The 27939-nt window shown below is 44.3% G+C and overlaps 2 protein-coding genes across 4 annotated transcripts in view; both read right to left on the bottom strand.

The window, feature by feature from the left end:
* EXOC4 (exocyst complex component 4) overlaps positions 1-27939 on the bottom strand; it is a 558486-nt gene that overhangs the window by 66030 nt on the left and 464517 nt on the right. The window lies entirely within an intron of this gene.
* The window catches only part of LRGUK (leucine rich repeats and guanylate kinase domain containing), a 59643-nt gene continuing 36278 nt past the window's right edge, over positions 4575-27939 (bottom strand). The window contains exons 16-21 of one of the 3 annotated variants that reach the window (XR_012777664.1): positions 27271-27428; positions 24419-24507; positions 17922-18056; positions 12423-12592; positions 10929-11165; positions 4575-5302 (exon numbers count right to left, since the gene is read on the bottom strand). Coding sequence is in view for 2 of the 3 variants with exons in the window: in XM_075515435.1 (XP_075371550.1) it covers positions 11860-12011; positions 12423-12592; positions 17922-18056; positions 24419-24507; positions 27271-27428 (704 nt within the window). In the remaining variant the exon portion in view is untranslated. Of the gene's footprint in view, positions 5303-10928; positions 12012-12422; positions 12593-17921; positions 18057-19784; positions 19816-24418; positions 24508-27270; positions 27429-27939 lie in introns of those variants that run through there. The other 2 variants (XM_075515435.1, XM_075515571.1) reach the window with 2 other exon arrangements.

Genomic DNA, 27939 nt, shown 5'->3' on the forward strand with positions numbered 1-27939 from the left:
TCAGTCTGACCTCGGTGCCAGGGAAGGTTATGGAGCAGATCATCTTGAGTGCCATCACGTGGCACGTACAGGACAACCAGGTGACCAGGCCCAGTCAGCATGGGTTTATGAAAGGCAGGTCCTGCTTGACCAACCTGATCTCCTTCTATGACAAGGTGACCCGCCTAGTGGATGAGGGAAAGGCTGTGGATGTTGTCTACCTAGACTTCAGTAAAGCCTTTGACACGGTTTCCCACAGCATTCTCCTGGAGAAACTGGCTGCTCATGGCTTGGACGGGTGTACTCTTCGCTGGGTAAAGAACTGGCTGGATGGCCGGGCCCAAAGAGTGGTGGTGAATGGAGTTTACTCCAGTTGGCGGCCGGTCACAAGCGGGGTTCCCCAGGGCTCAGTTTTGGGGCCAGTTCTGTTTAATATCTTTATCAATGATCTGGACGAGGGGATCGAGTGCACCCTCAGTAAGTTTGCAGATGACACCAAGTTGTGTGGGAGTGTTGATCTGCTGCAGGGTAGGAAGGCTCTGCAGAGGGACCTGGACAGCCTGGATCGATGGGCCAAGGTCAATTGTATGAGGTTCAACAAGGCCAAGTGCAAGGTCCTGCACTTGGGTCACAGCAACCCCATGCAACGCTACAGGCTTGGGGAAGAGTGGCTGGAAAGCTGCCAGGCAGAGAAGGACCTGGGGGTGTTGGTCAACAGTTGGCTGAGTATGAGCCAGCAGTGTGCCCAGGTGGCCAAGAAAGCCAATGGCATCCTGGCTTGTATCAGAAATAGTGTGGCCAGCAGGACTAGGGAAGTAATCGTGCCCCTGTACTCGGCACTGGTGAGGCCGCACCTCGAATCCTGTGTTCAGTTTTGGGCCCCCCACTCCAAGAGAGACATTGAGGGGCTGGAGCGTGTCCAGAGAAGGGCAACGAAGCTGGGGAAGGGTCTGGAGCACAAGGCTGATGGGGAGCAGCTGAGGGACCTGGGGTTGTTCAGCCTGGAGAAAAGGAGGCTGAGGGGAGACCTCATCGCTCTCTACAACTGCCTGAAAGGAGGGTGTAGAGAGGTGGGGTTGGTCTCTTCTCCCAGGTAACAAGTGATAGGACGAGAGGAAATGGCCTCAAGTTGTGCCAGGGGAGGTTTAGACTGGATATTAGGAAAAATTTCTTCACCAAAAGGGTTGTCCAGCATTGGAACAGGCTGCCCGGGGAAGTGGTGGAGTCACCATCCCTGGAGGTATTTAAAGGACGTGTAGATGTGGTGCTTAGGGACATGGCTTAGTGGTGGACTTGGCAGTGCTGGGTTAGCAGTCGGACTTGATGATCTTAAAGGTCTTTTCCAACCTAAACAATTGTATGATTCTGTGGGTTCCTCCTGCTTTGGTTACGTCCTCAGTGCAGGTCGCTTTTCAGTTGCTTCCTATTTTTTCCCTCATTACAAGCGTGTTCAGTCGGCTTCGTTACCAGCAGTCAGCTGCAACGAACTGTGCTGAGCCCCCAACGTGCCTGTGGTCCCCCCACATCCAGCCCAACCTCAGGGTTCAAATGATGCCAGGAAACTTAAGAAGTACCAGTACAGCTGAGCTTATTTCTGCTGCTGTGGGGGGCTGGTCTGTGGAGGGCTGGTTTTACTGTCCCTTCACCCACTTCTCGTTTCTTCTCTTCTCCCACCCCTTGGGCATCAGCTTTGCTCGTGGCATTTCTATGCATCATAGCAGCATCCACCTGGCGCAGGACCGGTGTCCCTTAGTGTCACCCCTCAGCTGGGGCCAGGAGCTTTGAGTGTGTGTCCCCATGCATGCAGGCAATGCGTGTCTCCCAGCAAGGTGAGGAGCAACAGCCACAGCTCTTCTAGGAGCTGCTCAGCTTTGGGCAGAGCAGGGGTTAGCGCGCAGCCTTGTCTTGGTCTCGGAGCAGTGGGGAGCACTGTTTTGTGCTGCCTCAGTTTTCCTGGAGCACCTCGTTCCCGTCATCGTGATACTGTCCCCGCTCGGCTGTGATATTACGGCATCCAGCGATGTCAACCTGATTCACATCACGCTTGGCCAAGTAAGGACTATACTCCGTTATTCCTCCACCCAACGTCCCGATGGCTTCCAGCCTCGGTGTTTACAACCCCTCCGACGTTAAACCTGTGCTTGTGGTGGGTTAACCCCAGCTGGCAGCGAAGCACCACACGGCTGCTCGCTCACTGTCCCCCACAGTGGGACCGGGCCGGGGGGGGGTAGGAAGAGCAAAACCAAGAAAACTTGTGAGTAGAGATAAAGATGGTTTAATAGCAAAGGAAAGAGGAAGGGGAAAAAAACCCCAAACAAGTGATGCAAAGGCAACCACTCACCATCTCCCACTGTTAGAGCTATGCCCAGCCAGTCCCTGAGCAATGGCCACCTTTCCAAAACCTCCCTGCTGTTTTTATTGCTGATTTTTATCCCTATCAGCTATCTTGGATATATCCCTTCCCAGCTTCTTGCCCACCCATCGCCTCATCATTGGTGGGGGGGCAGAGTAGGGGAAAAAAGGGAAAGCTTCGGTGCTGTGCAAGCCCTGAAACATCGGTGCGCTGTCAACGCTGTTTTAGCCGCAAGTCCGAAGCCCAGCACCGAGTTAACTCCATCCCAACCAGAGCCCGTACGATGCTGCCGGGACCCACAGCTCGCTCCTTCCTGAGATGCTGAAGGGTTTTCTCTTCTGGTTTTGATTTTTCCTGAGCCTGAAAATCCTCTTGTATTTTGAGTGTCAGACATGGGATGTTTCCAAGGAGTTTGTAGATGGGGAGACTGTTTCCCAACAGCTGCCCCAGCAGCTAGTGCAGGTCAGCTCTCGCTTCCAGCTGTTTGCGCAGGCTCCAGGAAGGACCCAGAGGGAGGCAGAACCTTTATCCCTCAGCTTGATCTTCCAACTTATTTACACGGAGCTTCAGCTGAGACAAGGAGGTAGGGGAAAGCAACACAACTTCAGCGTGAAAGCATTACGGACACTGAGTAACTGTGGGGTTCAGCAAAGCTTAAAACGCACCGGTGTAGCGCCAGGCTGAAGGCAGAAGCCGCATTCAGGGTTGGGCAGCAGGAGCTGTAACTGCCGTCAGGCGGCCGTGGCGGTGGTTGCTGTAGCCTGGGCTGGGGATTTGGCAAAGCAATAGCTGAGCAGGTGCCTGGGTGAGTGTAACGTACTGTACATAGACTACACGGGTCGTGGTTTAACCCCAGCCGGCAGCTAAGCCCCACACAGCCGCTCGCTCACCCTCTCCCCCGGTGGGATGGGGGAGAGAATCGGGGCGGGGGGGAATAAAATAAAACCCATGGGTTGAGATAAAGACAGTTTAATAGGACAGCAGAGGAAAGAGAAAAAAAAAAAGATGATGATAAAAGAATGTACAAAACAAGCGATGCACAATGCAATTGCTCACCACCCACTGACCGATACCCAGCCAGTCCCCGAGCAGCGATCACTGCCCCCCAGCTAACTCCCCCCAGTTTCTATACTGACCATGACGCCATATGGTATGGAATAGCCCTTTGGGCAGTTTGGCTGTGCCCCCTCCCGGCTTCTTGTGCGCCTGGCAGAGCATGGGAAGCTGAAAAGGCCTTGACCAGTGTAAGCATTACTTGGCAACAACTAAAACATCAGTGTGTTATCAATATTATTCTCATCCTAAATCCAAAGCACAGCACTATACCAGCTGCTAGGAAGAAAATTAACTCTATCCCAGCCGAAACCAGGACAACTCCCTAGGTTGTTCTTTGTCTCAAGGAAATTGCATGTTGTCTCCAGTTTCTGTGTGATGCTGGCAGGTTGGGGGATGTTTGGGTTTCTCTTTTTTTTAACTGTGTGCTGTACTTGGTCTTCACTCGACCCAGGGTTGTTATTTGTTGTTGTCAGGGGTATTTTTTTAACTTTACAGTGCGATCTGTGTGTTTCTGAATATTTTTAATTGTTTCAGCGTCGCGGAAGTGGCAGCGATTCCCTTCCTGCTGTAGAACGGTACGTGAGCTTGCCCAGTTGTGAAATGGAGGAAAGGCCCATGCAGAAGGGCCCCGTTAGCCAAAACTAATATTTGAATCCAGCCCCCCCGCCCCAAATGGAGCTACTGATGTGTTTGGTTTTAACGTTTGCTGTAGAGATAATAGCACATATTTTTTAGCAAAGGCTGGAAAAGTGGGTGAGCCAAAATACTTTTTGATCAGTATTCTGGATTTGCAGAGCTTTTGGGTTGGCTGGTTGGGTTTAGGGTGGTATTTTTGTTGTTGTTTTTTTAAAAACAAAATAAATATGTATCCTCTTCAAAGGATGTTGGTCTTTTCGTTTCTCCTTTCACGCTTTGCTACTGGATTCAGCTGCTGGTGATTGGAAAATGAATGGGGCTCTGAAATCAACACACAATTTCTCCTGCCTTTAATAGGAGAGAAGGTAAGAAAGACTCAGCCTTGCTGGGGTTTGGGGGAAAGACCCAACCATCTCCCTCCACTGAAACAGGGAGCAGCATTGCGGAGTCCCGCACCCAAGGCAGCACCCCCAGTCCTCCCCCACCACGGTGGCTGGCGTAGCCAGAGGGCTGGAGCCACAGCTCCCCAAACGTGTCCTCTAGGGCTGAGCAAAGCCGGGCTCTCCTCCCCAGAAAGCACGTGCCCATCTGCTGCGCTCCAGCCCAACGTTCTCCTCCAGCTGCTGCCGCGAGGTGAGAAGCTGCTTTCCTCAAATCCCACGTGCCCCTCTCCTCCTCCTCGGTCACAGCGGCTGACGGCGAACGCACAAGGCAAATGCAGCTAAACCGATAACGAGCTGCAGGCCTGCGCTGCCAGCAGACTCCCTGGGGTGGCTGTTTCCCTCCTTCTCTGCAGCCCTAAGCCAGGACCACCAGCCTCAGCCAGCCCTTTCAGCTGTGGTTGCTCCTAAAGGGGTGTTGACCCAAGATCGGGAGGGGATGTGGGAGGTGTAGGAAGGCAAGAGAAGCGAAGGGTGGCCTGGGGGGGGGGCTCCTCTTTAATTGCACTTATAATAAATAGTATCCATTAATTTGCTGCAGACGGTCTGCACCCAGGTGGGTGAGTTGGGCAGCCGAGGTGCCCGGCAGCGCCCACAGGGGTTGGGGGACCTGGCTCAGGGCAGCAGTTTGTACTGAGGAAACCATCAGGATGTGAGGTTCCCCAAGCAAGGCTCAACAGTTGTTTTAAGCTCCCAGTTTCTGGGAATCCCATCCATGCAGCACAGAGCGCCGCTTCGCTTGCCGTGGTGTTATCCCAGGAGAAGTCAAAACAGGGAAGGAAGCCTCCTGGTGTCAGTGCTTACCCATGAACTTGGAGCTGAGTGGTCCAGATGGGACCTGGGGTAAAAAAAAAAAAAAAATCAAGAAATGAAGTGATTACTGTGGTCTTTCCAGACCCTGGTGACGTCTCCATCACTGCAAAAACAGCGACGTGACGTTAAAATCCTGCCCATCGCTTTGCGTTTAACACACCTGTAAACCTTCCCCATCTCAGAGCTTTAATGGGCACGCTTAATTCTCCAGCAGTTACCAAGTATATATATTTCTAATTTAACAAATCATCTTTCCCCAGACCCTGGCAGCCGTTCGTTTAATAAATCCTCATGGGCCAGGCTGCGCTTTCATCAGCTTGGAGATTTCTGTTCAAAATTTTTTGCCTTTCATTAAATCTGGGCTGGTGTTTATTAATGCTTTCAATCTTTCCTCGGCACGTCGCAGCCTGGCTTGTCATGGTTGGTCAGAAAGAAACAAGGGATTTTTTTTTATTAAAGCGAGAGGGAAAGCCTTGAACTCCTTTGGGAAACGCGATGAAATTCTTGTCACTTCCAAGGTGTAAAAAACTCGCTCCTGCCACTAAATTAAACGAGAGGGGTAGGCGAGGGGATAAAGATGTCTCTGTAAATCACTTGGAGCCACACAGTTCATTTCTGCTCAGCGTCTTTCATTACAGCAATCATAAATCAGCAGTTGGAGCCCAAGAGGGCAAGAAGGTGAGATTTATTGACGGGGGGAATTTGGGAGGGGAAGAGCTCAGAGGATACGGAACCATTTTTTTTGCCTCCAGCACAGCCCAGGCTCACAGGTCTCTGCTGGCACCCTTCCTTCTTCGAAAGCTCTCCAAAATTTGCTGGAAATTTTTAGTATTTATTATTTTTCCACTTCCATACAGTTATAACCAGCTGGCTTTCACCCTTTGCTCCCCCCTCTCCCCCTGAGCAGCTGGAAGATGGATGCACCAACCCTGCCTTGACCAAGGGACCTCAGCACAGGGCAAGGGGACCGTTCATTTACTCCTTTCCAGCTTGAGAGGGAGGAGGCAAAGCAGGAGCACCATGGCCCCGTTTCCCATGGAGGAGGTGCTGGGCACCGGCCAGGGAAGAGGCAGGTGACACCAGGGAAGAGGCAGGTGACACCATCTCTGCTGGGAAGACGCCTGTGGTCACGCATGCCAAGACAAGGGGCTAAACCTGCTTTGGGCCACCAGAAAGACCCTGGGTGGTAAAAATCGTAATGGGGGGTATAACCCCTGGGCTGGTAGCTTGGTCCCCTCTTTAGAGGGCAAAAAGCAGATGCTGCCCAAAGCGTGACACAGCGGTGACACCTGAAGTGCTGCAGAGAAAGTGGGCATTGCAAAGGGACCTAAAAAAAAGCAGAGGTGTCTTCCATCAGGACAGGAGGGGAGGAAGCAGTCCCTGGAGCATCATTCCTGCTGTGCTGGCGGCTGCTTCGACCCTTGAGAAGAGGAAGAAATAATACCCCAACCCCCTCCATCAGCCAAGACTGCTGGCTCGTTGGTGGATCTCTGTTCCAAGAGCCTGGAAGACACCATGGCTCATCGAGTCCGGTCTGTCATGAAGGTGTGCAGCCACATACCAGCCGTGTTTCAGAGGGCCTGAGGTCGTATCGGCTGGGTGCAATCCCACAAAACGCAAGCACTCGGGGGGGGGGGGCGGTGAGTTCTGCATCGTGCCCTGCCTCGGAGGAAGGTGGAGCGCGACGCTTGGAGTCAACTAAATGTCACGTGAGATAATGGGAGGAGAGGAACGTGGTCCTTCATAGTCCCCGCAGTTGACCAGTGGAAGCTCCAAAGCACGGGATTAGTGCAAGGAATACCACTCCTGGCTGCTTTTGAACCCCACATAGTCCCCCACATATGGGAAACCATCCTTTTCCTGCTGGAGGATTTATGATGCCATCCTATCTCCGCTCCAGATAGGGGCAAACTTCTGTGAGCCTCTGTGCGGTTACCAGCCAGGAAAGCACTGGGGAACGGAGATGTGGGTCTCAAGAGCAGATCTCTTCGGTGGAAGGATGCTCAGCATGGGGGATTTTTCACTGTGGAGCCTTCATGTCTCTGTGATGGACATTGATTTACACCTTCATGCTTCTACTTGCTCTGAGGTATGAGCACGGAAAAGCACGAATGATAAAAATGTAGGAGCCGCCTCCTCCTCCTCCTCCTCCTCCTCCTCCCCGCAGGAAAATGAAATTCAGCCTCAGCTACAAGGGTTCCTCTCCCTCCGCCTTACAGGAGGCAGGAAAAAAAAAATCTCAGAAGCTTGAAATATTTTGTGAGGGTTACCGAAAGGGTATGTCCAAGAAGCAAGATTTCATGCAGAGCTTACGCAGGGTCTGCAGCGCTGAGCACCCCAGGGGCTGAGCGCCGGGGCTGACTGTCCCAAGGGGCGCTTGCTTGAGCTCCAACCCCGCAGACCATGAGGAGATGCCACGAGGGTATGCGACTCCAGTTGGGCTGGCAAACGCAGCCGGCGTCGGACGTAACAACTGGTAAATGAACGGGGGACGCAAAGTGGTTTGCAGGGCTGGAGCTGTTGAAGCAACACCATAGAAGCGCAGGGTGAGACCGGGGAAAGCCCTGATGGGTCTCCTTCAAGCCCTTCACTGGCTCTCCCTTGAGTTGGGGATGCAAAGAGAAACACGGGCAGTTGGTGTAATCACACCGAGCGGCAACTCTCCTCACCCCCACCGCGGTACTGTTAAAAAAAAAAATTATAATTCATTTTGACAGCTGCCAAATTAGCAGCATATTATGCAGCATATTCAATTAGACAAGCTCCCGAGGGAGCAGGCAGAGGTAGAGGGGCAGCCAGCTGCTGCTGGAACATGACATGGTGCTTCAAGAAGGTATTTTTAGAAATGGATGTGCGTGCTCTGCAGAGAAATAAACAGCCCTTTGGTCAATACTGGCAACTATTCCCCATCTGTTTCCAGAACATGCTTAAAAAAATAAAATAAAAAGGTGTAGCTGCTGGATTCGCAGTGGTGTCACCAGCAAGTCAAGCCTATTCCGGTGGTTCCTAGCTTCTAGGCTTTCTAGGGCCCCTAGCAATGGGTTTAGCGGAGGAGGGATGCAGGGAGATGAAGGTCAGAGCACCAAATCAAACCATTTTGCACGCATTTTTTTAAAATACAGCTGCTAATTTGGGGAGCGGGTGCTGGAGAATCCGAGCTGCCACGTGTCTCCTGCTCTTGTCTTCTGCCAAGCCCGCAGCAGGTTGCCTTGGCTGCCTCCGCACCCTGTGATTGTCCGTGGAGCATCTTGGCCTCCAGCACTCAATATGCTCAGCAGATTTCCAGGAGCAGCTCTTTATGGACCTATTCTGCAGCCCCTGGAAGTCTTCACCGAGCTATGCATCAAACTTTTAGCTAGCAAGCTTCATATCCTCTCCTTCAGACGCAGGTCTGTATTAAAACATGTCCCCTTATGTCTAGCAAACCTGTTAGTCCTTAATTCAGCAGCTCCTTGTCCTACAGCATCTGTGCTGTGACTCCTATCACCTTGCTACTGGCCTGAGGGAGGACTCAGGATAAAACAGCTGCCCTTGACGTCCCAAAACACTTTTGCATAAGCACGGCCTCCTCTGCTTCGCCCCAAAGACCCGGCATTTGAGCAGAGACGCAGGACTCCTGGGTTCTGAGCCAATTCCTGTAAAAAAACCCTCACGAGATAACACCAATCAGTGGAATTTCTCCCTGCCTTGATTTACCGATGTGTAACACAGGGCTACGACACAGCACGTGTGATAAGCGCGTGGCTACATCCTCCAGCTGGTAAAGCCATTTGCATTCACAAGGCAGCAACCACAGTTACTGATTTTATTGAATGTTGAATGTTTAATTTAAAAAAGGGAAATTAAACAGCTTGTTATACTCCCCTCTGTAAAATTCAAGACTCAGAGACTTGTTTGACTATGACTAACTTAAGGTGTTACTCTGCTGTAATCCAAACACGCTTCCTGCCAATAAAAACAGAGTTCCCTGAAACAGCCCCGCTTTTATCTGCCAGTCTATAAATATATAGGCACCAAGTTACAAGTTCTGTACTTTCAGCCAAAAATAAACGCTCTAAACTAAAACCGACAAACTGCAAAGCTTCACAATCTGCTAAATGAAATGTAAATATCACATATCGGCAATCCAACGGCACTTCTGCCGTCAAACTCGGCCAGATGTTCCGCGCTTCAGGGTGCAGTCGACAAAGGGCAGGTCAGCGTCACGCAGGTTTTTTGGGGGAACCTCGTAAATTGGGTGAGCAAGTCGATCTGTGGTCTGCTGGGGAGTGGGAAGAGAGCAAGTGAGAGTGCGTGGCAGTAAAAGCTTAGGGAGGGAAGAAACGGGATATTTTGCTGAATTGACTTCAGCACGTTTCTAACCTAAGCTCCTCCCTGGTATTTTTAAAATCCCACGTCCTATTTCCACGAAAGGTCCTTAGCCCCTAGACCCCATGAATGTGCCACATTTGGACGTATTTGACGGCTCAGGGCCCGAGAATTGATTGCAAAATAGGAGATTCTCTTCAAACATTATTGTCTGATACAAATGCAAGTAAGCTAACCAATACCCTGATCACAGAAGAACAAATGGTTTCTTTTTCCGACTGGGAAATAAGAGTAACATATTTATACTCCACCTGTATGCTCAGCTCTATATAATCAAAATAGAGATACAATTCCTGCACTGGGGAGCTTAACATTTAAGGCTGTTCCTGTAAATATGAGTAGTTTGAATCGCTGTGCTCGCTCGCTGAAGACGTACAAGGCTTTTGCAAGGATTGCCGACTTCAAGGAGAGGAAATTCAGCACAATTCAGGGATAAGTTGTCATGTTTGTTTTACACAGAAGGGAGTAAGCGCTCCAAGGGAAGAGTGGAGAGCTGGGGCTGAATGCAGAAGTGATCTTGGCTTGGAGAACTGCGCAGGAATGGAAGCAAAAGGAAAGAGACACTGACGTGACTGGGGTATTGGCCAACACCCGCTGCCCTCATTGTCCAGACGTACGCAGGTACCCAGACTGCAATGCAGAGCAGTCCGGGTACACGGGTTCCTGCAGGAGCGTCCAGGAGAAAACTGATTTATCTGCGCTGACTGTACGACCTTCCTAAGTTAAGCGAGGAGGTGTGATCACCCCTGGCCGTGCCGTGTACGAACCACGAGGGACCTTGTACGTATTCATTAACCACGACACTGGCAAAATGCTATCACCTGTAAACCAGCAAAAATCTGATACGCTCATCAGCATCCATCTTCATCAACCGTGCAGCCAGCCGTAACAGCCAGGCCAACTTCTGCAAAGGTATTTACAGAGGCAAAGCAGCCGTGAAGAGCCCCGTGGGATTTGCTGAAGAAACCGGGGAGGTTCGGTAGTTACTCACTGGCAGTCAGGTACCCACCTCGCTGAACTGCTTTGGCAAAAAACCCACTAAGGCTGAAACTGCAGCTTCGGCTGCCTGAACTCCTTCTGAACCCAGGCCACGGAGCAGCCTTGCTTTTTGTTCTGCCAAAATCAATGATAAAAAATTGGTGCCTCGGAAGAGCTGTTGTTCTTCAGCTTGAGGATAGAGCCAGCTGCTCTACGGAAAGGAAACTACTTAATAAAAAGCTGAGTTGTTTTATAGGCTTCACCGGAATTTAAGGTCAGGCTATCTGAGTCTATCCATTACTTACCATGAGCTGTGTTGCTTCGTTCAGTTCATCCTATTTAATCAACAAAAACCCTTGGCCACATCGTGAACATGCACGGTGAGGTAAACCAGAGCTCTTTCACGGACATGACCCCACACTGTGGCAACGAGTGATATCTTCCGTGCACGCAAAGACCTCCGAGGACCCACGCCGTAATACGAATAGCAAATGCCCCTCCTCAGGGGAAGCTGCTGGGGCAAAGGGGCCCCGCTATCAGTTCTGCAAGTAGATGGTAATGAAAATTAATCAGGACAAGCATTAACTCAAGAGTTTTATTTACTTGCCGGAGCTCTGCTTCACATGCAGAAGAAAAACAATTCCTCACATACTACTTACAGCTTCAGCTAGTTCTCAATAATTCTAATAATTTTTTCTGATGACTCCTTACTAGGTTGTTGAAATACACTCGCAAATCAAAGAATTATGTCTCATCCCTTCAAAAAACCCACGTTTTATTAAAAAAAGACTTGGAACTAGTTTTGACTCCCAACTTAACTCTGAACATTTCACAAAATCCCTCTTCAAAATAATTCACTAGTACTACAATATAGACAATATTATCAGAGGCCCTGATGCTTCCACACCTCAATTAAATCTATAATATAGGAGGGGGAGAAAAGACAGAAATTAATGGAAGATACGGTCATGTGGCTGTTAGGAAAAAAATCTACGCCATTTCCCAGCTGAGAGTGCCTGGGGAAATAATTTCTAGCTTTGGGAAATACAGAAATTACTTTTTAATAAAGTTATAAATAAATAACTTTTTTTGGGAGAGTTAATCAGAAATGGATTTAGAAATAATATTTGACAGGCTTTGCTTTGTTGAAGAGAAATATATCAAAATCAGTGTTCCTGTTAGAAAGATTCGGTGTAGAATCAAGATTCAAGGCAAAGACTTGGCTAGTAGTGGCTATCAAGGGTTGGTCCTCTTCTGCCCAGACGGGATTGGAGGTAGGACAGGTTTGGAGTGGGAGCCTGGCCAGTTGATGAGCTGAGGCACATGAGAAGAACCAGTCTTGGACTTGCTGTATTTTCTCTGAAGATTGTCACTAGGGAGTTCAGTCTCTGCAGAAATTATAAATAAGTAAAGAAGCACTAAGAGGGTATTTATTTAAATGAAAAGTCAAAATTTACCACAAAGCATACCTCCAGCTGAAACCCCAGTGTTTTGGGGGGTGAGGTGGGGGAAGAGTAATAACTTCAGGTAGTCTAGTGACTGCTCTACCTCACACCTATGGGAGTACCTTTATGCATAAGCAGTCACTGTTTTTAATTTCTCCAACAGTTCATTGCAAGAAAGCTGCCGTATCGAGTACGTTGCATTCACACCGTGACGATTCTGCCACATCGTAACACTGCTGCTTATAAGAGTGTCATTACCACGAAGAAGCTGCCTTGTCACCCAAATAAAGCTACTGTCATTACGGTAAGACAGACAGCCTGACTAAAACTGTTACTTTGGCATACGGTTCAAACCTTTCAATCTGTCCACTCCATTTTTAGCTCCTCTTGGATCTTGATGCTCAGCTTTGGCTTCTTCGGTGAGACGAGCATGGGGAACAGGGGTTCGAACCGACAGACCTTCAGCAGCAGGTGCACCAGCTGAGATTAGAAATAGTTCATGAGCAGGACCAGATTCTCTGCAGCTGAGAGGGAGAAACGATTCATGCTTTAAAATAGCAATAAAAAAAGCATATGCACCAGGTCTGACAGTATTACTGGTGTTGCAGTCGCACAACTCAATCAAAAGTCAGAAATAAATCCCAGTACTTATCAGTTACACAAAGCTTTTTCACACATTACAACGCTCTCAAAATTTCTCCTGGTAGCAGACACAACTACTACCTCTCTCGATTTTCATTTATTGGTTTAATTCATTGCACAGAGAGGTACAATAAAGAGGTTCATGCCACACAGTGAACCAGCTTCAGATCTGGGATCAGAACTCAGAGCTCCTTGTTTCCAAATCTGTGGTTCAGCACTGCAGATGACGTTCTCTCTTGGTGAGTAAAAGAAAATAGGAATTGCCTTGAAAAGAAGTGTTTCTGTAGCACCCCAGTGACAACACGGACCATGAGTAGCCATTTACCAGTGCGTAGTACCCAAGGCACCTCTGACTTCTTATGTCTCTTGCAGAAAATCTAGTCAAAGCCAAAGCCTGAGTGGTCTGAGACCCTGACGACAATAACCACCATGTTGTAGGTTGTTCTGATAACCTTTCCATTTCCATCTATATACTATCAATTTACTTCAAGAAAAGTACGGAAAAGACCTTGACTGATATGGAGAGATCAATAACTGCCTATTTAATGCAAAACTGTAATCTGTATACCTGGAGCAATGCTTAAGACATTTCGGAATGTCTCTCTTCATACAGAAAGGATTGTTCTGGTCTAGGTGAGAGAAATGCATTCATAGATTTATGAATCTGGGAGGACAAAGATTATCCACCCTGACCTTATCCATGGTGCAGGCCAAAAGAATTTCATCCTGTAACTCTTGCAAGGAGCATTTTAGCTTGTGAGAATACTGTGATTACAGTGTTCTGGGGAATAGAAAGAAAGTATTTCAGTGGTATTTTAATAAATCCATACAATAAGAAGAAGGGATCATGAATAATGAGATAAAACAGTGTGGTACTCCCATAAGAAACAGGTAATTATCTTCTCACTAGATGTACTGTGGAAGTCTATGAGAATTTTGCCATTGCCTTCAAGGTAAAGGAATATTATATCCTGTAACGTACTGAGTGCTTGCGTCTTCCTCTGAGGTCCACTGCATCGAAGGATGCTCATCAAACTCTGAATGCTCTAGCCAAGTGCTTAACCCTAGTTGTAATCTCTTTTTAGCGGCCTGTAATACGCATCAGACATAACTGTGGTAGGGATAAGAAATTACTAGGAGTAGTAAATCCAGGCTCAGTATAAACAGCAGCTTGGACTCTTCAACAACACCTATTCCAATTTCTAAAAGGCTGACTACTTCTGCTTTTGCTTCAGAGAACACAGTCACACATTCGCCTACAAATAAAGGCTAAAAATAGATATCATATAGTTAGAATTAACCCCCTGTGGATCTCTAGCTGCAACTGCATGAATGCACTATGTTAAAATCCAGCATCCTAAGGTGTCCAACAAAAAAATCTTCATTGCCTTTCTCCCCAGCTGTCCCTTTCTTAAAGGGCAGAAGACAAGGTAAACTGTGGGAAACAATTTACCTACTGCTTGGCAGGGTGTAAAGGGAAGGCAGGCACCCAGGCTTTTCTAGTACAAGTGTCATAGGAAACATTTAATTTAATTAAGGTTTCTTGTAAAGCTACTCAATGAGAATAACTTCAAAAATAAGGGGGAAAACTAGAGTTTATAACGTCCCTGCCATATAGATGTCCAAGGTATTTGGGAGGGGGGGGGCAGAGGAGCTGAGAACCTACCTCTCCTTTGTGCTTTTGCCAGGTGACCTGTAAACGAGTTTGGATAACCTATCTTTAGTCCTTCCCTGGCAGCCTCAGCACAGACGAGAGAACTATTATGGGTGAAGCAGGCATGTGTTCCCTCTAGTAAAATTTCCCAGTCAGCTAAATGGAAAAGAAATGAAAAATAGGAAGCTTAAAAAACCCCAGTATTACCCCATGGAGTAATGAGATAAATGGATTCCGTGTGCACTAAATACAAAATATGTTAGTAATGAGTTGAGGAGTAAAGCACTGGACTGCTATAGATTCTATTTAGATTATGGTTGCACTGGACTGCCAAACCCTAACATGTATCATTGCACATGATGTCATAATATTTCAATTGATGGATATTTTTCATTTGATTGTGTTTGGCAGGAATGGGGACGTGCAATTAAATATTTGAGACAGTTCCTTGTTAAATGCACTGGTCAATGGTAGGTGAGGTTCTGACTCCACCCTCAATCTTGCAAATAACGAGGGTATGGTAACAGATAAAGAAATTAAGTTTCTACTCGCCAACTCACTGTATTTTGCCCCTCCTCTCTTCTCCTCTCCTTGTTATGCTGTAACCAGATCGTTTCAATATCCTTACAAACACCTCTACTGGTAAAAGCGAGTAATGAAATACAGCAGACAGGGACCTAAAGAATTTATCATTGTCGGTGGTGAGTAGCAGTCCTTTAAAGTACAGTTGTAAGATATATTGCCCTGAAGGACTGCTACTCACCAAAGGCCATGATAAATTGTTTAAGCCTATGAGTGAGAACAAATGGAACCTCAGGCAAAAAAAAAAAAAAAATCCACACTTTCATGTGTGGGAGAGTTCAGCCTCCAGCAGAGAGGACTTCAGAAATCCCTGGAAACTGGCATGGTGTTTTCTTTTGTGAAATCAGGAAAGACTAGGTCATCATAGTTTACTTCCAAGGAGAAGACCATAGCTATGGTCTTAGCAATGAAAAAAACCGTGGATGTAATTAGAAACTGTCCTGCTGAAAACTGCAGGTCAGTGGGCAGATGTCCAAACAAAACCTTTAATTTTCGCTCTTGAGTAAATGCCTTCAGGATCATCTATTTTACGTGTAGACACAAAGTAACAGAACAACTGCAGGACTTGAATCCAACAAGTGTTAGTGACCTGAAGAATAATGATGCTGTTTCCACCACAGCTCAAGCTTAAATAAAAACTGCCAGATTTGAGAAATAATGCGAAAAAACTGGGACCTGGGCACAGTGTTTCCCAGTGAGATACCAGACTAATCTGTAGTCCCTGATCTTGGAAAACAATATTTCCTTCATTGGCTGTGCCTGGAGGTCAACACATAGTGCTCTTACCCCTTGATGGCTTTTTTTAGTTTACTCTTTCTTCCATTCCAAACGTTGAAAGCATAAAATTGGAGAGAAAGAAAAAGAAAATATTAAACCATCTCAATATTCAAACAAAATCACTACAGGCTTTACTACAATACTTCAGAAATGTGGGATTTTTCTCACTAATATTTCAAATACATCTACACAACAGCATTTCCATCAATCATGCCTATAAGCAAATTTCTTCCAAACTTTCCATATTTTCCTTGCAAAAGGATTTGACAACATGACTCTATACAATTTTGCTGTAGGCCACGATGCATGCACAGAAAATGAATCAGATTAGCAGTTTGCTTTTTCTCTCCTCACAGTTGTTTCTCCACTGTGTTATTAACAGTGCTAAATGAAAACACTGCTAAAGTCAAAACACCAAAATGTGGTGGAATGGAAAGACATATTTATTCCCATATGCGAAGGGTAAGACCTTTACAACTCATCATAGCTTCACACTCATTTGAGTTAGAGGTCTTGCCTCTTACTGGTAAGGACAGATGATGCATAATCCCTCTGCAGCCTATTACGCACTCAGTTTCTCTCATACGCTCACTGTTCCCCTTCAGCACACTCCGCTGTGGCACAAATACTCAGGACAAATGAATCTGCAGAGGCCTAGGGTTTCAACCTTTTTACAGCATGCTAATTAACTACTTGTAATTACAGTGGCAGGTAGTACATCACATAGAGGGAACCGGCAGTCTCTCTAGGATATAAAAGGAACACAGATTTTTTTCAACAGCAAGTTTAGCTAAGAATTCTGCTTAACAGATGAAGAATAAAGTGAACGGGTTGAAATCTTATAAAGATGCTCAGCATTTCTCATCGGTCTGACTTAATGTGAAAAGCTGCCTAATGTATGTTTAGGAGGTTATTTAACAGGGATTTTGAAAAGATGTGAAAACAGGTGAAAAATACATAGTATGGTACGTTTAAATACAGCAGGAAAGGTACCTTGGTTTGTACGGAATGAGAACAAGATATCAGACATGGGATTGAACCCACGATTAGATTCAAGTTTACCAACAGCCATATGGCATAGACATCAGCTCACTCTAAGGTGCAGCTTTCAGATGAGCTTTGGGGTAGGTTCCGAAGAGTGAGCAGAGCATGGCTACAAGCACACACCTATTTCCTAGTGTGGATGGGGGATCTGGCACGTTATGCTTCACTAGGTCATGCTGTGTGGCATCCGGCTGCTTCTGTGTATCCCATCTGGGCATGAGATTACAACAGATGGCCAGAAGAGGGGGAAAAAAAAAAAAAAGCTTATCCAGGATGCTGCATAGAAAGGCCGCAATGTCACTTGCCACAACAGCTTGTTGGCAGCCAGAGCTCAGATGTACTTATGAAACAGGACCATTAGAGTAAGTCACAGCCGTCTTGTAAGAGGCAACGTGGACCCGCAAGAGTACGTCAGGAAAATATAGCCCGCTTCGTAGCTGAAGGCCTAAAAGACACTGAAGATGTAGCCTCTTCAAATCTTCTTCTATCCTCACCCGTCTACAAGCTTTAAATGAGATAGAAGTTGTCTCCCTCCCACACCTCAGAGCCTGTTTAGCTGTGGTACAAATAAATTAGGATGTTCATCACTCACGAGCAGAGATGCTGGACAAGATATGAAGCATAGAAACAATGGCTGAGATAGTAAAAGAAGGTAAAGGTACTACAGAGCTCAGTGTCCTGATGGGGTGTGCTGTTATCAGGGATGAGATCTGAATTTGAAGATCACAATATCACCCAGAGCCTCCCAAATGGTATTCAACAGTAACTATGGAATCCTCTAAAGAGAGAATGAGTAATAATTCTGATAGCAATATCTGGTAAATTTGTTTAAAAAAACATATTTATCACTCAAGTTCTGTTTTTCTATACCTGGACCAAGTTTCTTTCAGCATCTTTTTCCCTTCAAACATCCTCTTGATAGAAAACTCTTTAAATTCCCTTTCTGTGTATGTGAATTATGGTGTCTAAATGAAACCGTTCCCATGAATGACAAGACTTTGTTTTATGCTGCAGCGACACGTGTTTAATAAGGCTGTTGATGTAACAGATGAGGCAACTGCATTAGCTTGGGAAATGGTTTTAGATCTTGCACATTGCAGCATTAACCTTCATTCCACCCAGCGATGATCTGCTGTCTCAGAAACTGAACTCACCGGCTCTCTGGGTTAGGCAGGGGGAAGCTCTGGTCTTGGGTGACATTCCTTCCATCTGAGAGCTGAGAAGCATGTATTGTTGGTTCCAGCAACTGTTGACGGGAGCTGCTCGGTGCAGGAGTGACTGCCAGGTCCCTAAAATGATACAAAAAGAAAATACAGTGCTTGTTACACGCATCTATATACTGTGATAGCATAATTAGTGCTCCGTGAGTTCACAAGACCTGTTCAGATGGAGAGGAGCGCTATCTCCAGTGAGAGAAAAGCAGCAATAAGCAGTTGGGGGTAGTAATCCAGGCTCAGTTTATAGCCAATAGAGAGGAACAGTCACAGCTACAGTATGAATAAACTCAAGCTTAAGTAGATATCTAGAGCAGGTTGGATGAATCACTCTCCACTGAGACAGAGCGATGTAGAGCAACTTGTTCAGATAGAGACATTTTTATAAAAGACACCCAAAATGGGGTGAAATTAATCCCCCCCCTTGTGACTAACCCACAAGGTGAGAAGTTTCATCTTCACTGCCATGCATAACACCTAAAAAAAAAGCATTCCTGGTAATTGCAGTATCGACACCACTTTATCTATAGACTCGAACCACAGAGCTAACATCAAAGAGATGCAGCACTTAAGACTGCCAAACAGGAGAGGTCCTTAATGAAATGCTGAACTTAAAATTATAACACTTGGAGGATTCCATACATCTACCCCCTGTACCAGAGCCAGCCCACCAACACACCTCAACTGAACTCTGAAGGAATATTTTTAATTTTAAGGGCAATGAGCCTATGTAACTTTGGTGTGCGCCATTTTCTGGTTTCCCTGGGAAGCTTGTCAAGAACATTTTTAACTGCAGTAGCAGCTTCTGAATGCTTGCTCCATGGGAGAAGCTAGGTTTTTTAAGGAGGGTTAATATCTTTTCTGAAGATTCATTGCTACAGTTTGGGAAAAAACCCCAAACTATTAAGTTCTTCATCAAGCCCTCAATCACGTCCAGAAGCCATTAAGGCAACAAGTATCCTGCTGCCACTTTCCCACAGGAAACAGAGGCTGGAATCTCAAACTGTCTTTTCATGCCTCCTCATCTTGCCAGAGCAGGACTGTTCCCCGCTGTGGGTCTTCTGGTGCTTCAGTGACGAGGCTTTCCCCACTCCTCCTCAGAAATCAGTCCCTAGCCCAATACACTCTGCATTGCAAGCAGGGTTTTTCTACTCTTCATCTTTAAATTTCCCTTTCTTTAGTTTCTTCTTATTATTAATACCTATAAATAAAGCTTCCCTAGTGTAAGGCCTCAAGCTGTTATTGTTTCACTGTCAAGCAACTGCCGGCTGGTAATGGTGTTTATTTGTTATCGGCTCAGATCAAAATCTGGAGCAATTACATAGGAGAAAGGGCCTGATTCCATTAATGGCCCCCAGAGCTGAGTGCTCTCAGAAATAATTTCTTGTAAATCCATATCATGGAAAGGAAAAAAAAAAAAAAAAAAGAAGAAAAGAAAATCTCGCAGCAGAGAACTCTGTTCAAAATATAGCACAGAAATACACAGCCTGACAATGGAGGTTATAAGAGTCGAAGTAGAAAGCAGAAGGCAGGATTGAAGGCCACCCCTCTATGGACTGGGTCACAACGGAAAATGAACTCTACTTCCTGGAGCAAAGATTTGGATTCCGAGCTCGTGACACACTCTCAGAAGCTACATCTCAGTTGATAAATAAACTTAAAACACCACGCCCGAGAGCTAAGAAGAATATGCATATTTACAGGTGTTATAGGGATGTTTTTCACCTTCTGTCTCTGCATTAAATGTCGTCTTTACATTGCCTCTCAAGTTTTGTAATGTCATTATAGGTGTTTAGGCTCAGAGTGTAATTCAAATTGCACCAGTATGCCTCAGCTGAAGAAAAAAAAAAAAAAAAAAAAAGAAAACCAGGCTGGAGAAGTTAAATAGCACCCTGTGAAAAGGCATATCCATGTAGTTCAGAACAACGTCCTAGTTTTGTCATTAAGAGGGGCATAGAAATAAAACTGAAAAGCAAAATTACATTGAAGTCAGAGGTTGACTAGACAAGAGGGTCTGCAAGAAATGTGTGCAACAACATGCATGCAAATCTTACGTTCACAGCAAGCAAATCCAACCCGAAGAGAGTGTCTCAACCACAGGTAGACCACAGACCTTCTCTCTTCCCAGTTCTGGCAAGGAGCTCCAGTGAAACTGTAAAGTGTACGAATTTCTTCCAGTTCAGAAGAGCAAGATTGCATGTTATAAATTCTCTTGGTGATGCCTGCTCTTGCTTATTCCAGTTCTTTCAGCAACATTTAGATGAAATCAAGAAGTTAATCATTAGCTAAAGGCCTGATCTGAATGAGACTTCAACCCAACCCCTTATTTATTACCCTCGAACACACAGAGAACTAGTGAAATTATTCAGAGCAAACCACCGAACGTTGCCCGTACATTATATTAGGCAATGAGACATCAAAATGACTTTAATTACACCTGCACATAGCCACAGGCAAAAAATAAAGAGGCCAGGTTTTCAGTAATTTGGATTTAAGAATCTAAATTTATGTAGATAACCCTGCGGTGTTGCAATAAATAAAATAGGTTAGATTCTTGTGTGACACCACTTTTAAAATTTTCTAACACACATTCAGGAAAATTGAGCAATATATTTCAGTTTGGATTAAAATGTGTAACGATGAGATTAAGCATTAAAGAATCTTTTAATAGTTACAGATACACAAGAAATGCAAAACATCTCGTACCTTAGGAACTTTTTTTGCATATATCATTTTTGGCATCAGTTTCATATATTTCATAGAATTTAGCTTCACTCCTAACTGAAGTAGGGTTCTCATTCTCTGCAGCAGCGCTGCTCAAAAGCAACCTGAGCTGCCTCTGCCCTCTACCATTTCTGGTCCACAGCCACCTATTTACACTCCCAGTCCTTTCTCAGCGTGATGCCAGCACAAGCGGTTCTTCAGAGAGCGAGGGAAATGGATCTGGCTGAAAAAACCAACCTTTTTGTTTGGCAAAACCTGATCTTTACCTTTATCCAATTCATCGCTAAGCTGTATTGGAGCCAGTGGCAGCACAGAGTGGGCAGTGGAAGAAAAGGAAGGGGCAGGTGTGTATGAGCCAGCACTGCCACTGAAGAAATACTAAAGTTACTGAATTCTTCCTCATTGTGTGACAAAAAATGTCCGGACACAAAAAAGTCTACTTTGTACCGATAGCCCTTTTCAACCACAGAAATCAGGATACAAATCCTGAAATAAAACACGCTTTAATGGAGCTACTCATATAGTTTATACAATTAAAATCTAGTCCAACAGCTAAAAAAATAATCTTCAATTCAAGCAAGACATTGTAGAAACTTCTAGCTAATCATATTGGTATTTCTATGTTCTAAAAATATACATAATCAATTACCTGCATATTTTACAAATTTGTTCTTTTTAAATTTTAATCACCTTCTTTTTAAAGTACTTGTCTTATTTTGCTTCAGGTTACCTGCAATGCCCTCAGAACAAAGTTTCATTCTATACCAACTCCATCCCGCATGGCAAGCACGGACCTTCCTCTTGTATTTCCCAATACAATTTGGAATTAATCCGCTTCAATGAACTTCCTTCTCTCCATCTGCCCCACTTTGCTCCACGATGTCATGTCCCCAGGGGCAGAGCAGACAGAACAAAACGCATGCTTGCTTCTCCCAGTCACAAGCCCATACCTTCAGTCAATTCAAACTCCACTGGAAGGTGAGGGTAGAAATGAAGCTTTACATTGGAGTAACTGAAGCAGAGGTGCATATTCTTTCCTCTTTGCTCCTCTAGAGAAGCAGTATTCGCCAGCGAGGAGTGCTACGGCAGCAAGCTTACTACATCAAGATTCATCAGCTGAAACCCTGTGTAAGGCCGGATGCATTACCAGTGAAAGAAATCGTATTTTTACATAAACAGCAGACTGATTAAGTGGACAAAGTACATTTATGCACTGCTGCTGACAATGAAAATAAAGAAAAGGTGTATCATGTTCTAAATAAAAATTCATCAGGACAAAGCTGGTAAGATTAAAGCAAGAACAGACAGCAAGAGTTTTAAAAACCTGGATTTTAAACAGGCATGACCTATCCCATTTATGTAGCCAAGTAAAGAGAGAAATAAAAACCTCCAAATAAAATACAGCTTGAAAGAAAATCACTTAAAACATGGATATTCCACAGAAGAGAGAACTCTGGGAAGCACTAAAGCCAAGATGGATCTAGACGTAACAATGAGATGAGATGTCGAACCTGGATATCTAATGCAATAATGGCTGCACAAAACGATCGGTGTAATTTTTGAGCAACATATGCAGAGACGATGAAGTACGGTGCCTCAGATGCAGGCTATAGTGCCTTCTTTGCCAGCACTTGTTGTAAGGACACTTGAAATACTCTGGACTGATCAATTTTGAGAGTTAATTAACAAATTAGAGAGGCTTTATAGGAACCCTACTGAATTTACTAAGCATAGACTTACAGAGAAAGATGAAAAGACATTACAATATATATAGTTTAAGTAAGAACCATGGAAAGGTATAAAACAAGATAACAGTCTAACTACCCCAAAATTATTTGGATACTGCTGCTAATATTACTACGAATAATGACATAGTGAATTACCTCGCGTCATCTCAGTCGCACAATCTGCGTACAAATTCCTTACTTAGCCCTTGATAAAAGCTAAAGAAAGCCACATCACCTCACATTTCCTATAGGCTAAGAGCGTGCACAAAGACGGTTACCGCAGCTAAGATGACACGCAATAACCTTTTAAGCTACTCATGACCCAGGTCCATAGTTATATATTGAAAGAAAGATCCATCAAACCCTAGGTGAGCTCTTCCAAGGTGAAAGCCCCTCTCTTATGGGTATTTAAAACTCGATTCAATTCTGTATAAACAAACATGCTCCATAGAACAACCATACACTTGCTGCTGGACTGGACTGCATGACCTACCGGCTTCTCTGCTATCTAATTGCTACATTCCAGGATTCAGATTCTCTCTCAGAATTTCAACCATTTTATAGCATTCATATTTATGGCACCTCTTGACTTAACCTCTTCCATGGAATGGGGCGTTTTCGACTCTTGCCTCCAATTCTGCTGAGCGCATCTATCCCTTGAGGCCTGGTAATTGCAAATGCTGATTGGGAGTGACAGGATTTTCTCTCACCTGCCTGACAGCTCTGCCAAAGCAGTCTGATACTTAACTCCAAAATCAGCTTCCAGCAAATGAGTATTGTGGAATAAAGGGAGCAAAGAGCAACAAACTAAGGCGGATGAACAGTTCACACTGCAACACTAAACCAAGCCCAAAACATCTAGCAAAAGAAAACACTGATTTCCATTTTTCTTCTCATTTCAACATAATTTAAAATGAATGAATCAGCTACTTAAAAAAACTTTTCTCTAAGTAAAGATTTGGAAAAGGCATCATAATGATGCATCTCTACCTGTAAGCTTCTGCCATTGGTTTTCTAGAGACAGTTTAATTCAGTAGGGGTTTTTTTTTCCTTCTTTCTTTTTTTTTTTTAAAACAGTCAATCTCCAGACTTTGTCATTGGAATGATTTTCATCAACACGTTTGGTATGTACAATTGGTGACTGCATTTGTACAGGCCTGAAATGAGCTGAAAGGTGTGAACTTTTCTATTCGTTCCGATGATTGCTGATTTAGAGGTCTATGTGATACTTTAAATGTCAACACTGTGAGCTTTTTCATGGCGGGTAGGAAAAGCAAGCAAAGAAGAATTCCGATTAGGAAGATTTACACCAGGGGAAGGCAGGAGTGCCACAAAAGATCAATCAAAGAAGGTACATTGAGATTTATAGACTTCTAATACCATTTTTGCAGGGCTGTGACTATGAGGAAAAAGGAGGAGAGACAGTCAAGACAGAATCCATTTTCTAAAAAAATAAAATAAAATAAAATAAAATAAAAAATAAAATTAGGAAGCAGAGTCAGCTTTCAGAAATTCTGCTTTAAACAGAAAGACCCACAGAAGATGTACTGCAGCAAACAGCCTCGCGCTGAGCACGGCTGTGACTTTCCAGCACTAATTACTAGTAGTGCTAAAAAACATGCTGGACACTGTGAGCTGACAGAAAAATAATCCTTTTCTCTCAGAGAAGAAAAAATAATCCTCTTTCTCTCAGAGAAGAAGTATATAATAATTTCATAGTTTTAGACAAGTTACTTGTGGATGGTTCTGCCTCATACATTTTCAGTATACGTTTTGGGACTGCTGCACTCCCAAGTCAAAAGGCAGGCGGTATGTGATATATTTGTAGGCCTAGATTTAAAAAGTGATAGAAAGGAGAGTTGTTTGTGAGATTTGCAATCCCTGACAGCTTCTAATCATTCATCCTTAAAAGCAGCGGAGAAGAAACCTTAAACAGGCATTTTTCACTTTACTGCAAAGGACTTGGCTGAAACCACTCTACGTTACCTCTGAAACAGCTGGGCGTACGCACTAGGTGCCTTCCCTGACAGAGCCTGACGGGCCGCAGAACGCCGCCTTTGGAGAGAAGCTTCTTCCTGATAAAGAAATAGGACCAACTTTATACAGCAACTTGAAAGTCTATATGATAACTTAACCGGCTGTGATATTCCTCTCTTTTGCTAAGACTCTAGAGTGTATGTGTTTATGTATTCTGGGAAAATAGCAGAGCTATATTATAACTAACACGGTGCTAAATATGATTCACCAGTCTACACAAACCAAATTTTGGTCTGAAATCTTGCTGGCTTTGAAAAATGAAGATCTTCATCTCCAGTGAAGCTCCATTTCTAGAAGCTCCATTTGGCACGTAGTAGCCAAAACGTGCCAGGATGTAGCAGGAAGGAATATCTGCAGAGAACGACTTTTGATGCATCCCAACCTCCCAATATGTTAGAGCAGGGATAATTCTAGCTATGCTGTTGTCTTAAGCTTCTTTTCACCAGCAAGGGGCTGAATACAGAAGAATTTGCCTCTGCTACATCTTAAATACACTGTCTCCTTGCTCCAGCAACGCAGAAAACCTGCCTTACTAACTCTGTATCAACCAATATTCCCCCCTCAGGGCAGGAATTACCTTTTGCAAATTTCAGTTAGTTAAAATGACTTTGTACAATGAACACATTATGATCTCAGCAGACTGGAAAATGTGGTCCAGAGTTTTAAGGGCATGTTAATTAACATGTGCTGTAGGACAATGTAATTTCTCAGGTCAGACAAACGCAGCACGACAGTGCGCTTAAAAAAATAAAACGTAAATCACAGAGCAAAGTTATTAAATCCTGCTTTGTTATCAACTGATAGCCATTGATAATTATCAATTTAATAGCTAAATCACATGTCTGTAACAGGTGTTTTGTCATGGTATGAGCAATGAAAGAGAATACAGTTTATCTGCTGAACGCTCACATTATGACTATTGTGAATTCCTTCACTTTCCTTCACTATTTATGCTAAGTAAAGCTCTGCTTAGATGCTCACTGAGCCTGCGTTTTATTTTGCTGTCTTTTGGTAAAGATATAATTCTGACCCTTTTTTCTGTGTGGATTACAGGTATAGATACTTTTCTGTTATACCTTGTATAGTTAATTACAGCCGTACAAAATCAGTGCAGGGTTGGCATGCTCACAAGGGATAAGGCTGCAAGGAATCAGATCTACTGAGCAGCAGATCCTGCTTCGTGTTTTGCTTGTGGATAATTCACATTAATTTCTTCATATTTTTTATTTTCCAGTTCTACCTGAATGTGGTTACTGCAGTGACAGCACATTATTTGGGTGCCAAAAGCATAAAAATCATTTGCAGTCCCAAATGTAACAGTTTAGACAAAATTTTACTTTAAGGCCACAGACATATTTATATTCTTCTCATTAAATATGGTCTAAGAGGCACCTGTGTTTCACCTTGAACGTTTTACTATGTTGACACTTCAGCTGATGCTGTAAAGCTTCCTCTGCATGCAAAAATATATTGGAAACTTAGTGTAGTAAATAAAGAAAAGGTATTACCAGCACTGAACAAGGAGACTAATAAGAAAAAGAGCCTTGCAGCCGCTAAGTAAGTTAAACCCAAGGTAAATGACAGCCTCCTTCATCATAAACCACTTCTCCCTGACTTGACAAAATGTAAACTTTCAAAATAAAAATAAAAAAGATGAAATAAAAAGTGAGAAAAATAAGTTGCTGGGGTAGGAGTGATGGCAGAGTGCCACCAAGGTAAGAAATATTCTGGCTTCTTTCTCCCATTAAACTAACAAACCTTTGGATGAAAGCAACATGAAAATAAACAACACGTGATATTTTTTAAAATTCTGCAGGGCTTGAAAAGAGGTATTTAATGTCAGAAGACTGAAAGATGGGAGGTTCCCTATTTATGTCGGCCATTTGACAGTCGTACCTTTCTCCACACCTAAGAGAGCCTTTTTTAAAGCCTGGGAAACAGGGGCAGGGGGATCTGTTACTTTGTTCCATCTACAGCACTAATTCTAAACATCAGAGGTAGTTATAAATACAGAGACAGTGGCAAAATTGTACAGCAAGTCGTGCCTGCCAAGCCATCATTCATCATAATGACATCATCACCCTGGAATGGAACAAAGTTTAAAGCTTTCATTTTTCTTTCTCTCTTTCTCCTGTCATTGTTGTCTAAAAAGAGCATTAGACACATCTGCTTCATAGCCCCAGTTCCTCCGCTGCCTGCAAGGAGAATGAATGCCTTTAGGGAAAGCACTATTAAGGAGAAGTAAAAAAAGGAAGAGAGATGAAGCTGAAGTTGCAAAAGGTTATTTGAAATCCAAGCACATTGTTGCATCTGTTGATTGAAAAAGTAAAAGCAGGTGAAAAATGGGCTTAAATTTGATCTCTGGCAGTTATCACTAGCATACACTCTGAACGAGTTTTTCCACTGCCACAGGATGGTGTTCATAAGTAACCTTCATTGTTCTATTAACTGCATCTAACTATTTCCTCTGAACAGGACAGTTTCATATCTTCTTGTAGAACGGAGAGATGTTATTCAGCTCCCTTACACCAGTACACAGTTGCATGAAATCAATTATGATCAACAGATTTATTCTGGTGTAAAACTGAGGAGGAACAACAGCTTGTCCTCTCATCTGAGTTTATCTGCCGCATTCTCATCAATCTGCCTTTAACTCTGGGGAACAGGTTAAATATTGTTGAAATGAAAGACGGCCAGAGAACAGGTGTCAATTTTCTCCGGAGAAAGAAAGGTCTGACTAACATGTATTTTTTGCATACAACTTATCATTTCTGTCTAAGGTTAGAGTAGATGCTGCTTACCACAGAGCCCAGTTGTGCAGCAAGTTTGTCCGAGATGCCTCCTGGATAGTTTTTGGCCAAAGAGTCCAAGAACTCATTGACAGATGAAGACCGAGTAGTTCCAGTAATTACTCCAGCAGGTGACGATCTTTGCTCTTGTAAGAGCCGTATTCTTGAACCTAGTATGGAAAAGAGACTTCTCAACAAAAATATTCTGAACACCACTTTGCTTACAGCAAGCAGAAAGAAACCAGTAATTTGCAACTATCGTCAGCCGGCTTTTGGCACAAGTCTGGATTCGCAAAAGGTAACTGTGAAAGTTATAAAGGATATAAACTACTCAGCTCCCAAAAAGCTTTTAAACCTTCCAAGTACTTCACGGATATTTATCCCCCCTGAACAGTTAGGCAAATGAAAGGTATGAAAAATCTAAAAAAAAAACAAACCACCCCTACCTTAATGGACTAGGAAGACGTGCTTAGCCGTGTGTAAATGAGCTCATTTTGTTATGGATGCTCTGATATGCACCCCTGTTATGACCTCTAAGCTAATTACAGTCTACCTGCTGAGACATTTTAACCTTCTCAGAGCTCTGAGAATGTGATGGGGAGTTGGAGCAGGGCACCTTTTCTTCTGTTATTTATCTGAATTTCTGTGAACAGAAATCCAAAGACTTGCACCACTGCTGTA

This window comes from Mycteria americana, chromosome 1, assembly GCF_035582795.1.
Source record: "Mycteria americana isolate JAX WOST 10 ecotype Jacksonville Zoo and Gardens chromosome 1, USCA_MyAme_1.0, whole genome shotgun sequence".
Lineage (NCBI taxonomy): Eukaryota > Metazoa > Chordata > Aves > Ciconiiformes > Ciconiidae > Mycteria > Mycteria americana.